The 15762-nt window shown below is 35.7% G+C and overlaps 1 protein-coding gene across 5 annotated transcripts in view; it reads left to right on the top strand.

The window, feature by feature from the left end:
* The first annotated feature begins 1747 nt into the window (after positions 1–1747).
* Positions 1748–15762, top strand: part of OPRM1 (opioid receptor mu 1) — a 147238-nt gene continuing 133223 nt past the window's right edge. For 2 of the 5 annotated variants that reach the window (XM_039873851.1, XM_039873850.1), the window contains exon 1: positions 2183–2490. In XM_039873851.1, coding sequence (XP_039729785.1) covers positions 2198–2490 — 293 coding nt within the window. In that variant the 5' untranslated portion in view covers positions 2183–2197. Of the gene's footprint in view, positions 2491–15762 lie in introns of all 5 variants that reach the window. The other 3 variants (XM_039873853.1, XM_039873852.1, XM_039873854.1) reach the window with 3 other exon arrangements.

Genomic DNA, 15762 nt, shown 5'->3' on the forward strand with positions numbered 1-15762 from the left:
AAATGAAAATAGTTTCTACTCAATACACCATACCTAAGTTGTTTAAAAATCAAACCAGACCACTTAAGTGGAAGTGCTATTACTAAACAGCTGTGCTGTGTCCTTTGTCATCTACTCACTTCACCATTTAGTCAAATTAGTCATCTGTTTAATCAATTGATCAAATAGTCATATTTATAATCACACACAATGTGAAAAGTACTGAACTATTCACCATGTGAAATAATGTTTTTCATACCACGACCCAAAGATTCCATAATTTCTTCCGACTATTGTTTAAAATTCGGCTGCTGGCACCCATGTGTCAACATAGAAGAGAATTTTTTCCCATAAAGAACACATTTCTGGGATCAAAGTCTGTTCTCATTTTCTATTGCTCCCCAGCAATTCTCTTTTCAGTCTTTTCTGAGCCTGTTCATAAAAATATGAGAGTCTAAAACTTATTACAGTTCTGGTAAATAATAAAAATAGACTGAGGTCACTTATATTGGTTCTGTGTGTCTTGAAAAGACTGAAACATGGCAGACAGATTTCAGCTCAACCTGAGTGAATTGATATATTTGTTCATAGAACAAAATGTGGTAAGGTATTTTTAGTAGTCTCTAGGAGACTTCTGTAAACTTTTATTGCTGAAAGTATAAATATATGAAAATATATACTATAATGTAAAAGGATAAAATAATACTGAACACTGGCAAAAATAACCTAAGATTAGCAGAGATTATCTATGAGTTACCCTTTTACAAGAAAGTGATTAAAATAATATTGGAATTAAACATTCCTTCCAATCTCCCTCACCAACCCACTCCATGTTCTCCAAGAGTATCACTCTTTTGTGGGTATTTATTGCCAATCTTTACATATAAAATGTATACATACACAAATATACACATGTATAAAAATAAGAATTACTTCAAAATTAGTGTTAATTTTACACACACACAAAAAATAACAACTCTTATCACTGGTTGATTTACTAATTTATTTATAAAACAGAAGTATTTATGGACTTAAAGTGAGGTAGCACATTTAAAAATATATCAGTATTCCTCAACCTTGTGTGGGCCACTCCAGTTCCAGATGTCTTAATGGTTCCTCCTGGAATCTCTATACTATAATTCAGACTGAATTAATGTAAATGTTTTTGTTGTTGTTGTTGTTGTCGTTTTTGGTTTTGACAATATTCTACTAGTAAACACACATCAATGTAGGAAGTTTGGAGATAAAACGGATAATTAATAATTTCGAATGGTTCCATGAGATTTAAAATGTGCAGGATAAACATTAACTTTTGTTGACTTTCCTGGATGCTGCAACTGCCTGATTTCTGTAACCAGCTCTTGTGCCTCTTCTCCTCACAGATAAAAATTAGATGCAACTAAAGCTTCTTACTCTAGGAGAAATTGGGGGGATAGAGAGTCAAGGGAATAGGTTTCTTCTACAAAAGTTTACGTCTCTCATTTCTTTTTTGGAGAATCACTTGTTTCAGGTAGGTTTGAAGAGTTGGAAATTCTCATTTACTGATATATGAAAAACACAGTTACCTTTTCACAGATGTGCGGGACTGAGGCAAGAAGAGAAATTTGTGTCTCCTGCCCCAAATGACTGGGGTAGGCAGTAGGGGTAGAAAAGCGTTGAGGTGTAAAGGTTGCTTGGGTTGCCAGAGGCCAATATTTCCTGTCAAATTATACGGAGAAAACGGCGCTGGAAAAAAGAGTGATGTCAGTCCCCTTTCTTATGCTTCACTGCTGCCAAAAATTCTGTCTATCTCACTCCTCACCCCTTCCCTCTAACTCTCGTCCCCATTCTGCCCCTCCTTAGAGGTGTTTGCGAAGATGAGTGCCGTGTGGGGAGAACAACTCGTTGAATCGCTTTGGGCAAAATTCACCCCTTCTCTCTCCTCCCTCCCCTCCGGCCTCTGGATCCCGCGCAGCCCTCCCCGCTCCCCCCAGCGGAGTGGGGTTGGTGATGTGCCTCTGTACTACTAAGGTGGGAGGGGGCTACCAGCAGAGGATGTCAGATGCTCAGTTCTCCCCTTCTGCCTGACGCTCCTCTCCGGCTCTGCCAGGATTGGTCTCTGTAAGAAAGAGCAGGAGCTGTGGCAGCGGCGAGAGCAAGCGGCTGAGGCGCGTGGAACCTTAAAAGTCTGGGTGCTCGCAGTTACCTCGCAACGTGGTCCCAGCCAGCCATCAGCACCATGGACAGCGGCACCGTCCCCAGGAACGGCAGCAACTGCACTGACCCCTTCACGCACTCTTCAAGTTGCTCTCCAGCGCCTAGCCCTGGTTCCTGGGTCAACTTCTCCCACTTAGATGGCAACCTGTCCGACCCCTGCGGTCCGAACCGCTCCGAGGTGGGCGGGAGTGCCAGCTTGTGCCCTCCGACCAGCAGTCCTTCCATGATCACGGCCATCACCATCATGGCCCTCTACTCCATCGTGTGTGTGGTGGGTCTCTTCGGAAACTTCCTGGTCATGTACGTGATTATCAGGTAAGAAAGGCACTAGGGCTCGGAGCAGTGATTTCAGTGGCTAATGGGGGCATAAAGGAACACCTGAGCCCCCAGGCAGAGTGTTTGGCAGGAGGATAAAAGGAGTAAACAGGGCAGAATATGGGGTGACAGTGAATAGAGGGTTGCTAGTTGAGTGCCAAAACCTGCTTTCTACCTCTGCCCCCCAATTGAAAAAGAAGAATCCAACATTTCAGCAACAGAGAAGTTGCATTGCTTTGGTAAAAGCTATAAAGCTCTGGCAAAAATAAAATCAAATAAAATATTTAAAAAAAATTTTTTAAGCTCTATCTTAGAGCTCTTTCATACTGAACTGAAAGGGCTCTTGGGCACGGTGCCCCACAATACCTTTTGCAGAAGCTGTGGGAACAGTAATTTGTGAATAATGGAAGAGGAATTCTAGTTCATTTCCTTCAATTGGGGGCCAGGTCTCCAGTCTTTTTGGAGATGAAGCTTAGCAATAATTCCTACTCCTGCTGGTTTCTGTATACTTTGCCATACCAAGTGCCGCTCCCCCTTCCCTGTCATATTAGCCCTTATCCCACTTTTCCTTGCATCCTAAGGCCACACTCATAGAGGACATTTTCCTGGTGTCTCTCCACAGTGTTGCTTTATTGTAACAAATATAATAGTTGTGTTGCCTAGACCAGTTTGTAGAAACCAGCTGCAAATCTGCTGTGGGAGTCATGAACTGAATTTGGAATAGGCAGGGTGGTTCATGAGAAGTACAGGATGTGACCGTGTTTCAATGCCTCCAAAAGGGGAAATCAGTTAGAAGTGACCAAAATCAGCACAATTCTGGATTATTAGCTATATATGAAGTTGTAATGGTTGCTCTTAAAAAATAAGAAGTGTCTTTGTCCAGGGAAATTATTTCAAGAGTTTGTGGCCCATTTTCTGTTTTCCAGATGCTCTAGGTTTACTTGGCAAAGTGTGTGCAAGCTCTCAGTATTAACTGACTTTGATGTAGGTTGTGTTAGTGTTGATATGTATATTCAAATCTTGCATATTAACATGGAATACTATATAATCATTTTTGTTAAAGTAGATAAAGATTTTAACACTTTAAAATGGCTCCCGATTATGATTTTCTTCCTGCTAGGGGTTCTATCTGTTCTATGTCTAGTGAACATGGAATTTTCATGTTTAGCCACAATATTTGCTTCGTCTATTCACCAAACATTGCAGGTCTTGATGGGACTCTTTAACTATTTAATAACCCCTTTTCCCCATTATGATTTCATTATCAAGGTGCTGCAAGTTGCCTTTAATTGATTCTTTCTACTGATATGTCTGATTTCTATAATTAATGATTATTAAAGGGTAATACTAATTTCCCTGATCTTTTGATGAAAAATATAATTAAGTGGTGTCTCTGAGAAAACAGCACCATCTATTGAGAAGAAGGCTAACAACAGAAGATAATGCAAGAAGAGAATCAATGGAAGAATTTATTTTTATAAGTATTTACTTTATGTAATACACTACAAAGATTCACATCAAAGATAAAAACTAAGTCTCATTTTGCAGTTATAATAAAACTCATAATTAAAGGCCTGTATTATGAAGGGAAAATATGTTTCTCATTTTTCCTAAGGATATTTATGGAATCTTAAACTTATAGGACTGGAAGGGACCCTAGAGATTATCTATGCTATGTGAGTAAACTGAGGCACAGAAAATATAAATATTTTTCCAAGGACAGTTAGTTCATTAGTTCAATATCCCTAAATCTCTCTTAGCCAATATAATTTTCTGTTTATTAGAGTGGTAAATCATTATTTAAGTTAATTCAACTAAAAGATTGACTGTAGGTTTACTTAGCAGTAATAATATGGAAATAATAAACTTCTCCAATTTTATGTCTGGAATCCTGGAGAACAAAGGATGAATAGAAATTACTAAATCATCTAGAAATCCTGCTATCTGAAACATATTTTATTTCCTTTTATTGCTTCTCTTGGTATTTTCCTTTACCATTTTTCCCCCTCCGGTTTATGCCCTTCTATAAAGAGAGAACCAATAGAGCAGCAGCTGGCTGTGAAATAAGCAAATTGGTCCTATTCCAGGGTTTCAGAGATTGTTGGTTAGTTGAGTTTGTTTTAAAGGCATTACTTCTGACCTCCTGATGATGTGGAAAAGGAGGTGACATTTTACCCTACTTGAGAACATGATATATGCTTTACTTCTCTGTACTGAAAGTTCTACCAAAATGCTAGTATGATTTCAAAGGTCACCGCAAAAACCAACCTGTGGCAAGTTGGGTGTTTAATCTAAGGTCAGGTAATCCTCTAGGTATACAACTGTGAAACAGAAAAACAGACAATTCAGTGACCAATGGAGTGATGAGGAAAATATCTGGGGATTCAAGAAAGCATGTCTATTTAGCTGAGAATATAATTGGATTATTTCCAGACTGTGGTGTTTTCACTAAAAAATGATCGGTCCAGGGATATTATTGTCCTTGTTAAAAAGATGAGTATAATGCTGCATCTAGTAAAGTTTGAGATAAAACACTCACTTTCTGCTGTTATTTAAAATTCAACAAATACTTTTGAATGGTCAAATAGTTTCAGTTTTCTAACCAGATCAAGATAAGGTTTATTGTCTTAATACACTGAGTGACTCTTGAGACACAGATGACCATGGCAACAAAAACAGCAACAACAATAACTGGAAATACAGATGCTGTGATTAATGCTTTCCTGTTGTGTCTCAACTCCATCATCATCATACCTTCATCAACAACACCATTAAATAGTGTAACGAGTACAATTCTTACATGGTGCTGACCTAAGAAACATAAGGGAGGGAAAGAGACACTGTCATATGATCTAAAGATTTCAAATCCAAGTGTTTAACTCATGGAATGTTATAACTATTCATTACCTGAAACCTTTTTCTTGGTTTTAAAGAAAAAAAATACTTGGAGTATAATAGTATTATAAAAATTACCACAAAGATTCTGAGAAATATGGTAATAAAAATATTACAAAATGTAGCAATCATTTTAAACAGAATGATAGTATATTATTGTGAAGAATTTTTTTAAAAAATCAATCCAAATAATACACAAAGTTATAGTTACCAGGAATGTTTTGCTTATTGAAAATATTTGGCCAAAGTACAGAATTAATCATAATTGTAAAAACTGATATAGTTCTAGATGTGCTTATTATGTGAGATTATTTTTTGCCCAAAATGATTTGTTCATGCACTCATGGGTGTAGTCTATGCAGACACTGTTAGAAAAAAGTAGAGGGTTAGAAACTGTTAGATCTCTGTGGGCCGTGTGTACCGTTCTTACAAGTAAAGTTCCAATGAAGAGTGCCAAATATTGCTTTCATTTTTAAGATTATTTCTTAATTTGACTAGTGATCGGGGAGAGCATTTAAATATAGGCAAAGTGTAACTGTCATTTTTCTTTCACTAAAAAGTATTTCTGATTTTAAAACCAGAACTATTAGCTTACTCCTGCTCTATATACTAAATATTCGAATAAGGTTTAAACTACAAAATGATCAGTCATGCCTAACTGAAACAGAGCTATAAGCTTTTTCATTTAATTCAGATGTAAGTAGCTGAGAAAATAAGGAATAATAATGTCTTGTTTAATTTAAGGATATATATGTATATATTTGTAGATATAATAAATTCATATATAAATACATATATATAAACAAATTAATTTGAATGCATATGCTGTTGATATGATCACTAGTAATTTTTATACAATAAAAACATTGATAGTTCATTTAAAAAGCTCAAATATTTATAAAGCTCATTTTATTTTTTAAACTATAAAATATCTTAGAGAATGAATTTAAAATGAAAAAAACTACTAAACAAAAATTCTGTTCTTAATGGTTTACCATCAAAACATAAGAATTTAACTGTATGCCTTTCACTTCGCAATGGAGAGCTTCTAGTATCAACTATTACAACTTGAACTTTAACTGCTCTTTCCCATACAGACGCTAATTCTGTTAGGAACATCTCTTCCTCGGTGTGTCCTGAGAACACCAAATTGCTTTTAATTTCCTATTTGTAAACTGTGTCTTTGTCATTTGCATAGAGTTATCATTGAGTTTCTTTTCCTTCTCTCCTTTCTTTCTTAAAAGAATGAGTTTATATTTTAAGAAATTTTTCCAATATAAAGGAATATATAGAGAATAATATGCTTCACCTTTAAAAATTATATATCTAATTAGAATAATTATATATACCTCTAAAAATATATATATAGTATATAGAACATACCATACATGAGATATATTTATGCCTATATAACAATATATAATACATCATTAGATATAATTATGTATTATATAATATATAATGTAATATATAATATATAATTACAAATGCACAATATAGAATATACAAAAAATATTATATATAATATGCATAAGAAGCCATCTCTCTTCTCCCTTTATACTCCCTGACCAGAAACTATCATTATTGTAAATTTGGTGGTCATTATTCACAAGCATATTTTTAAACCTTTATTTCATGTATTTCCACAAAGTATAATCTTTAAACATGTTCTCCAAACTGTATATATTAAATATTATATTTTACATTAATATTAATACACATAGTTTCACTATTTACCCAGAGTTGTTCTAGTTCTAGCAGATCAATGACAGAAACAAGATGTCAAACAAAACAACATAAAAACAAACAAACAAAAATTCGGCCATTAACTCTCCTGAATATTTTTAAATTATTTCCAAATATGCCTTAAATTACTATAAATATTTCTTTGTAAGTGTTTTCCAAAATTAATTTATATGTTGTTAATATTTACATACAATATTTATAAATTTTTTTTTCAGTAACTGCTGCAACAAGTAATCTGTTCATGAATATTATCCAGGCATAATTTCTCTACTTCTAAAAGGGAAATAAAAATAATGGTTTTCTACTTCAAAATGTCATTCAAATGATAAATGTTGACAATATTTACTTTGGAATTTTGAACATTTTGGAGGACCCCTTACATATAAAAGTTGAAAATATTATTTCTTCTAGTATTACACTTTAGGTATTAATTGAAATCAAGTTGTTTCAGTCAGCAGAAAAAGATAAACTCACTTCAATGAATAGCATACAACAATATGAAATTTTGTTTCAAAAATATATTAATGATTATCTCAAGATCCATCCATGTTGTCACAAATCGCAGTATATTTTCTTTTCTTATGGCTGAGTAATATTCCATTGTTTATATGTACCACATCTTCTTTATCCAATCATTTATCAAAGGACAATTCAGTTGTTTACATGTCTTGGCCACCATGAATAGTGCTGCAATGAACATTGGGGTGCATATATCTTTACAAATAAATGTTTTCAAATTTGGGGAGGGCAGATCTTGAGATAATCATGCGATGCAAAATAAGTCAAACAGAAAAAATTAAAAACCATATGATTTCACTCATATATGAGATATAACACTGAAAGCAACAAATGAACCAGACAAACAAACAAACACTCATAGACACAGACAACAGTTTAGTGGTTGCCAGAGGGAAAAGGGGAAGCGAGGAGGTAGATAAGGGTAAAAGGAGCCAAATACATGGTGATGGAAGAAAATTTAACTTTGGGTGGTGAACACACAATGCAATACACAGATGATGTATTATAAAATTGTACACTTGAAACCTATAGCTTATATTAAGCTATGTCACTCCAATAAATTTAATAAAAATAAAATAAAATACATTAATGATAAACATCAAGACTAAATATTGTTTGAAATTTAAAAATACGAGAATTTTATATCTTTAACCTTTGCCAAGTTTAATATCTATTTAACTGAAATAATGATTTATGACAGTAATCTCCAAACTTGTTTTTAGATGTAAACACTTACTTCAAGAACTTGGAAGCCAATATAAAAAACAGATCAAAGAGAATTGGTTCAGGATTAATCACCCAAAAGCACTGCTCAACTGCCACGCCTACCTCACCCTCCACTGTTTTTCCCAATGCCCTGCATGGAATTTCTACAGCTCCCTTAGGCAATATTTTAAAACAATGGTTTTCATAATGTTTCAGACCCTTCTTGTACCCCGCCTCTCATGCTTCAGCTCACTTTTTACTTTACTGACCTGGATGGCAATCGATTTCATCCAGATGTAACTTGGTGACATTTCACCTTAGCTGTATCTCTATTCCTTGCATTTTGTCCTGGACTTTCTCTGACACTGAAGCCCTCCATGGGGATCAGCCTCGAGTACCACCCCATGGAGCAACCTTGACCAGGGAAATGGGGGCTCATGGACAGTGGTCCCCTCTGCTTCCCTCTCCCATTAGGTGCACTTGTGTACAGACCACGGGCACACTGGAAGGACCGGTTCACACTGCGACTGCTTCACAGATATGCTTTTCCTCCTTTCCTGTTTTACTCTTCTACTTCCCCAATCCTGTTCCCCACTTCTAGTTTCTGCAATGACTTTCCAAAACGATTCGCCTTCACGCAAGCTCTTGTCTCAGACTCTGCAAAGCTCATCATTCCTGTTATTTTTTAATTGGCCACTATGTGTTGGCACATAAAATATGATTAATAAATAAAACTTTACAGACTCCTTGAGTATAAATTTTTCTTAATGATTATAAATTCTTAAGAAAAATTCTAATTTGCAAGCTCAACTAGAACAACCTAGAGAGCTCTAAACTCAGCTTTTTCCCTTCATTCGTTTTCACTTGCCTCAGGATTTAGTACATTTTGCTTAATGGATGGGGAATAGGCAACACTCGTATAGTATTCAGTTTACTTCTTGGGTTCAAGATGATGGCAGCAGTAGTCTCTGCTACGTAAAGGAAATAAAGCCTCCTGTGCCTTCTAAAAGATTATTTGAAGACAAGAACTACCCTACTCCACTGATTCCAAGTTGCATAATAAGAGTACTTATAATAACAAAGGTCAAGAAAATTTTAAGGTCTCCAAAAGTGTCCAGAAACAACAACAGATGCAAGAAATGTCATAGACAAGAAGCGTTCTATAATAATCTTATCATAACATTTCCTTTCCTTAGCCACCCTGTTTCACTTCAAGTCACCTTATTTCTTTCCCCAACCAATTCTTCAGGATGAAGGTCCTTGAACAAGATAAAATTCAGAATGGAAGAGTAGCATGGAAGAAAAGCTTTGCCTTGGCTCAGGAACCCAGTATCAATCGGGGCTCAGCTTCAAACTCTTCTGTGCCTCATTCTCTTCATCTGTAAAATGTGTGAATTAGACTAAAACTCTTAAATCTCTTCTAGTACTAAGATTTCTTATGGCAACTTCAAGGACAGTTTCTCTATAATTTTTCCATCTATTCTATCTAGGGCAAAAATAATCATCTCCAAAATTAAATAATCTTGGTTCCAATTCCATTTCACCCCCTTGGGTTCTAAATGAGCTGAAATGGTTTCTGTCAGAGAGAGAAAACACGGAACTGCCAGATGTTGGAGTGGTCAATTAAGAAAATGAGCCCAACTGAAAGTCACAATTAAGCCTTTATTCGCTTATTGTGATGGTATAAGCAAGAGGTCAAACAGGAAATGGTGCCAGCTCCCCAATGTTTCATTTCTCCCAATATTTCATTTTCCCTACAGAAAGCCACCAGGTCACATATAAGAACACAGATGTGGGGGATGGAGAAAGGAAGATCTTACTGCACAGAGAGCCTCAAACAAAAGAATCCTGCTGTTTCCAGACCCAAGGGTTAGGGGGAAGGAAGGGGGAAAGGCTAGGAGTGGGAAAGTACTGAGTCAGAGTAGGGAGAATTTACCCCTGATAAAGAAGTCTCAGTAGGGGCACCAGGGAAGGGCCTTGCCAATGACTCCTCAATAAGGAGGCCTCCAGATGGATGGATTTGGGCTAGGAATGCACGTATACACATAAGAGCATGGTTGATGAAGGTGGGGGGTGGGGCATGAGCCCTTGACTACAACTTTCTCCACACTGCTTATGAAGCCTGGTTGGAGAGCAGCTTTCCCTTTAGAGGCCTGCCAGGTAAAGCCTTCGTAACTGCCTATGATGGGGCCTCAAAGATCTCACAAAGGATTTTGACCTCAACTCAGACTTCTCAGATTCAACTGAAACCCTGATCTCTCCTTTTAATTCATGGGGGGATCACTTTAATATTTTGCCTTTGGAAATTAATCGTATCCTGGATGTTGCATTCCAAAAAATGATGCAGAGAGGTAGTGGTTTCACCAAATCGAATCCAGCGAATATTTATCAACCAATGCATAGGACAGGTAAGGCGCCTACATATAATGGAACATTTGATGAGTTCTCTCTAATCAGAGAGATCATTCTGTTCTGGTTATCAGTTTCTGTCCAGGCGAGAAAATTGTCAATTACAAATGGCTTTTTAATTCAGTCATGTGGTAGCTTATCAGTTGCATATAAGTAAGCGTCCTAAATTGATTCAACTAGTAATCATTCAGATTTTCTAAAAAGTATTCGTGTAATTTAATGTTTGAATAAATTAAACAAATCTGATCTATTCACTGTCTTCAAATATACAACACATTCATTTCTTCTTCACTTTTTTACTTCTTCTATTTCTCCCTACCATCTCTCTGCTTTTACTTTCAAAATCTTTCTTATTCTTCAAGTTCCAACTTAAATCCACTCCTCTTTGCAACCTCCTCACAGTAATCCTACAACCAACTTCCCTTAAATATTTGCTACTATTGCAAAAAATGTGTTCCTTTTCTCATGGCTTTACAAACCATCACTTGATAATCCTTGAAGACTTGACTATAACTATCTCTCTGTGTTAGCAAAGAAATTCAGCATTTCAAAGTTGGGCAACAGAACTGTATGTCTTTAAAATATTGTGTAATTCAACGTGTTCAACATTTCAAATTTATCTCAGAATATTCAAATGTAATTCTAATTCAGACAATTCACTCAACTCACTGCATTTTTCATGCATAATTAGTTTTTATGACTTGAGACATGAAAACTGATCTGTACCAGTGGATTGATGTCAGCAAGTGATAAATGCAAATATATAGACACATATATCTATAGATACATATACACGAACTTTGAATAAGAAACAGATTGTTACTCATCTAATTTTAATATAGAAAGTAAAAAAATTTAAAGTGTAAAAATAAAAAGAGAACAGTTGATTCTCATTATTCAGGGTAGTTATGTTTATAAAGTCACTGAGACTTCTATAAACATATTTTTGTAATTATCCTACCATAATGCCAACCTTATGAAAATATAAAAGGCAGACATATAAAAATTCAGCTCCTGAAACATTTCTCATTAATGATAATGACAAAATAATTCAATTTCTAACTAGTATTTTTAAATAATTTTTCCTACTCTTTTAGTTTACTTTAAAGAGAAATCCATACATTTAATTATCAGAAAAATAATATTTTCTATTATATATAAAAAAAATGTAAAACAATTCTTGGCTGACAGGTTGTAAAAAGACACAGTGGACCAGATTTGGCCCATAAACTATCATTTGCTAAACTCTGGTGCAGAATGTGCTAAACAAAATTTATGTTCTTCCAGTGGTCATGAAATAAGAACATATCACCGTCTTTGGCAATTTTGATAGCATGTTGTTTAATAGACGAAGACAAAGCATTTTGTAAAAATAAACAACTCGGCATTGTTTTTCAACATGAGAAAATAGCAATATAGATATAAAGCTTAGCACAGACAAGAAGAGTAGTCATTTATTATTATCTGTGGATAAGAAGTTCCTACTTTTCTGAAACTGATTTTGATGTTGGGTTAAAATAGTAATCACACAGGATAGTCTCTATTTCACCCTGGATTCCCATCTTCAACCCCTTACTCTTCATTTGATCGGATGATTTGCAGTATTCATTACTGCCCTTAGTCACTGATTAAAGAGTAAATGCTTAGAAAATAGAGGGAAATTTCTAAACATTTCCCTCTATTGGATATGCTTTGCAGTTATCTTAAATTTGTGCAGTTTTCTAGACTTTCTCATGGTATTTTCATCTTCAATCACTTGAACCTTTCAGAAAAAAAACTGAAACTGTCATTTGCAGATTTATATTAACTTCTTAGCAAATATAAAATTTGTTCTCAAAGACACCTATGCCTGCATAGCAGCCACTCTGCACCCACCCCATGAGCCCAGACAGTGACTGGGAGCTCCATTTTACTCAACCTCTCTTTCTTTATGCCCCTCTGAGCAGAAAAGCTCATTGCTTGGATATTTTTCTCTTTTTTCTGACTTACATAATATGCTCATTTTTTGAAATTTTGTTTTCTGCAGCTCTCACGTGTCTCTTTGAAAAATGTTATTCCTAGTGTTTTAGAGCTCAAACTGTCCAGCTCAACTTCAGCAGGCCAAGGTGACCTGTGGTGTTTGTCATCCTTTGGCTTCACATCCATGGTTTTGCTCAATGACTTCCTCAAGACTCACTGCAAATCTCCTCCCTGCCTGATTTCACATTTTTAATTCAGTCCCCATCTGTCTCTAAATGATGGATTCTTTCATCAGTGGTGCTCAGAGAAAACTTTCTGGCATGTACGGGAATTCTTTAGATGAGCCAGATGGCTACCGGGTTATAAGTTTGCAAGGAGAATCAAGTTAAGGAGAGTTTTAACTGGATAATATAGTATCCGACTGAAGAATGCTACACTTCCCAGAACCTCTTACATGACAACTGGATCTAAATTCTAGCCAGAGACCCAGACAGAATAAAATGAATAATAAAATGTGAGTTTCCTTCCAATTAACTTAGGGAACGTCAGAGCTCTTGCATAAGTCCTTGCAACATGCTTAGATGCATGGAAAGAGAAAGCCTCCAAGATTTTCCATTTCGGTGCCTTTCAATCTTGGCTGCACATTAGAATCAACTGGAAAGCCTTTTAAGAATATGAAAACCCACCTCCTCCTAAGGTTAATTGAATCAGAATCTCTGGAGGTAGCTCCTGGGCAGAGGGAGGTACCTCCCTAGGTGATTCTAACGAATCTGGACCAGTCTATCCATTTTGTGGATAAGAAAAATGAGTCCAAGTTGGCAAGGAGGTTTAAGAAGTCTGTCCTCAGATTTTACTTATCTGAACTTCAGGAAGCTGTTTCTAGAATAAGCAGTAAATTAAATTCTCTCTCAAAATAACTAAAGCTTAAGATATTTAAAAAATTTCCTTAAAATTAGCCAGTCATCTCTCTTCATGGTAGGTGTAATGGAGTGAATGGAGTGGTAAACTTGGAACAAGAAGACTCACGTTTGAATCTCTGCCTTTTACGAGTTATAGTCACGTAACCTCCCAAAATCTCATTAGTTAACTTGCACTGAAGGAATAATAACCACATTTAATCTCCCATGGATTTTAGGTCCAAAATAGATAAGATCTACGGAAGTGTGTGGTAAAAACCCTGAAAGTGCTGTATTGAAGTAGGAAGTCTTGTTATCTGCTCCTCTCCCACGGAGAATTTATCTTCCCTCCCACTGGGCCCACCATCAGCAGGTGGGATCTCAACATCCACCTAGTGCTTTTGCTTTCTGATAGGCCAAATACATTATCTGTTATAATATTCTGAAATACAGTTTACCCTTTTGGAATCACAATTTTTGCAGAGGCAAAGCAAGGTTTTGTGGGCTTGTCCCTATCATTCTTTACTGCAGTCAACTCATTCCCAATGCACTGGATAATTCTGAAATCATCTTGTTGGAACCCATGATGTGAAAAGAATTCTAAGGACACATAAGTGCAACTTACCTGGCTCACTGTTGATAAGTTCCTCTTATATTGCCTAATAAACTCAATAGAGAGAAAAGACACAAACCAATAGTTTTTGGGGCGGGGGAGGGGGATAGTATTTTGTTACTTAAATGTTTCACATTTAAGTTGGTGTTATAGTCAAAGCATCTAAAACAGAATCTAAGTCTAAATGCTGACTGCTTGTATGGAAACTCCTTTTTACCCAGTAGAGCAGTTTATTTGAATTAGAAGAAATAACATAATAATGATATTCTCTGAACACTAGCTTTGGAAATTTAGGCATTTGAAATGCTGTCCCTAAAAATCAATCAATCAGTCAATCAATCAATTAAATGCCATCTCTGTGAAGACTCTTGGCTTCTATTATCACAATCACACTAATCATAGTAAAATTGGTCAAAAAGATGGAGCTCTTCATGGAGAATGAATTGATGATACAGTGAGTCTGTATGTCTATCTATTCCTAACACTTTCATAATGGATTTTTCCAGGACTTGCAAAGCAATGTTTGTCAATTTCCTAAATCAGAGTAGTAACTTCTGTAAATACAGCAAGTACAAGGTAGAAAATAACATCCTTTAGGCTTAGAGTGAGAGTATGCCAGGTATAGAAACTGCAGAATAAGGAGATTAATGAAAGAGAAAGCCTTCTTTGCTTCTGAGCATTTTTTTTTTTTACAGAAACACTGGGTTCAGTGCCAGTGAAAGTTTAAGTATAGTGTGGGGGAGTATTAAATGTTAATTGAAAAATGCTGCTGGCAGTAAAACCTGAACATCAGAACCTGATTGTGCCTGCCAAGAAGAACAAGGGAAATTATTAGCAATGTTATAATTTTATACTTACTGGGCCCCATCATCCTGAAAAGGAAACCACATGGGTTGAATGAAATTAAACATAAGCAAGCTTCTGCTGATGGTGGTGCTCCAAGGCCACTAAAATAAGGGGTCCCATTAGTAGACATTAATTGAGATCATTCAAACAGTCTTTCCTTCTGATGACAAAAGGAAGCTTATTATATTCTTTGTAAAAATAAACAAAACATGCATCTAAGGAGTAAAGATAATGCCTTCGCATTTTATAAGACTTCAGATTGTTTTCATTACATTGAGTAATTTGATTTTCATAAAACGTTTTTGAGTATAGATAGAGAGATTGTTCATCAAACTAATATTAAAGAAGATGAAACTGGGGCTCATTTATTTTCTGTGTTTGTTGAACACTAATTATGTACAAAGCACTTTCCTAGGAACTCCAGATACATTAGTGAGCAAAACAGATACAGTCTTACCTACCTCTCTCCAAAAGTACAGCCTAGTAGAGAAGAAAATTAAACCATTTCGCCAGCTGATAAATGCCAAGGATTGGACTATAACAACTATCTTAGCACTCTTTAACCACACTATCTGAAAAATACTGTTTACAAGGTTTATTACCATCGCTGTGGTTCACCTTCCTCCATCTATAAGCCCAGCAATAGGATAACTTCTGATTTGTCTCCATTCAATTTTCTAAAAT

This window comes from Pteropus medius, unplaced genomic scaffold (genome assembly GCF_902729225.1).
Source record: "Pteropus medius unplaced genomic scaffold, Ma_sr-lr_union100, whole genome shotgun sequence".
Taxonomy (NCBI): Eukaryota; Metazoa; Chordata; class Mammalia; order Chiroptera; family Pteropodidae; genus Pteropus; species Pteropus medius.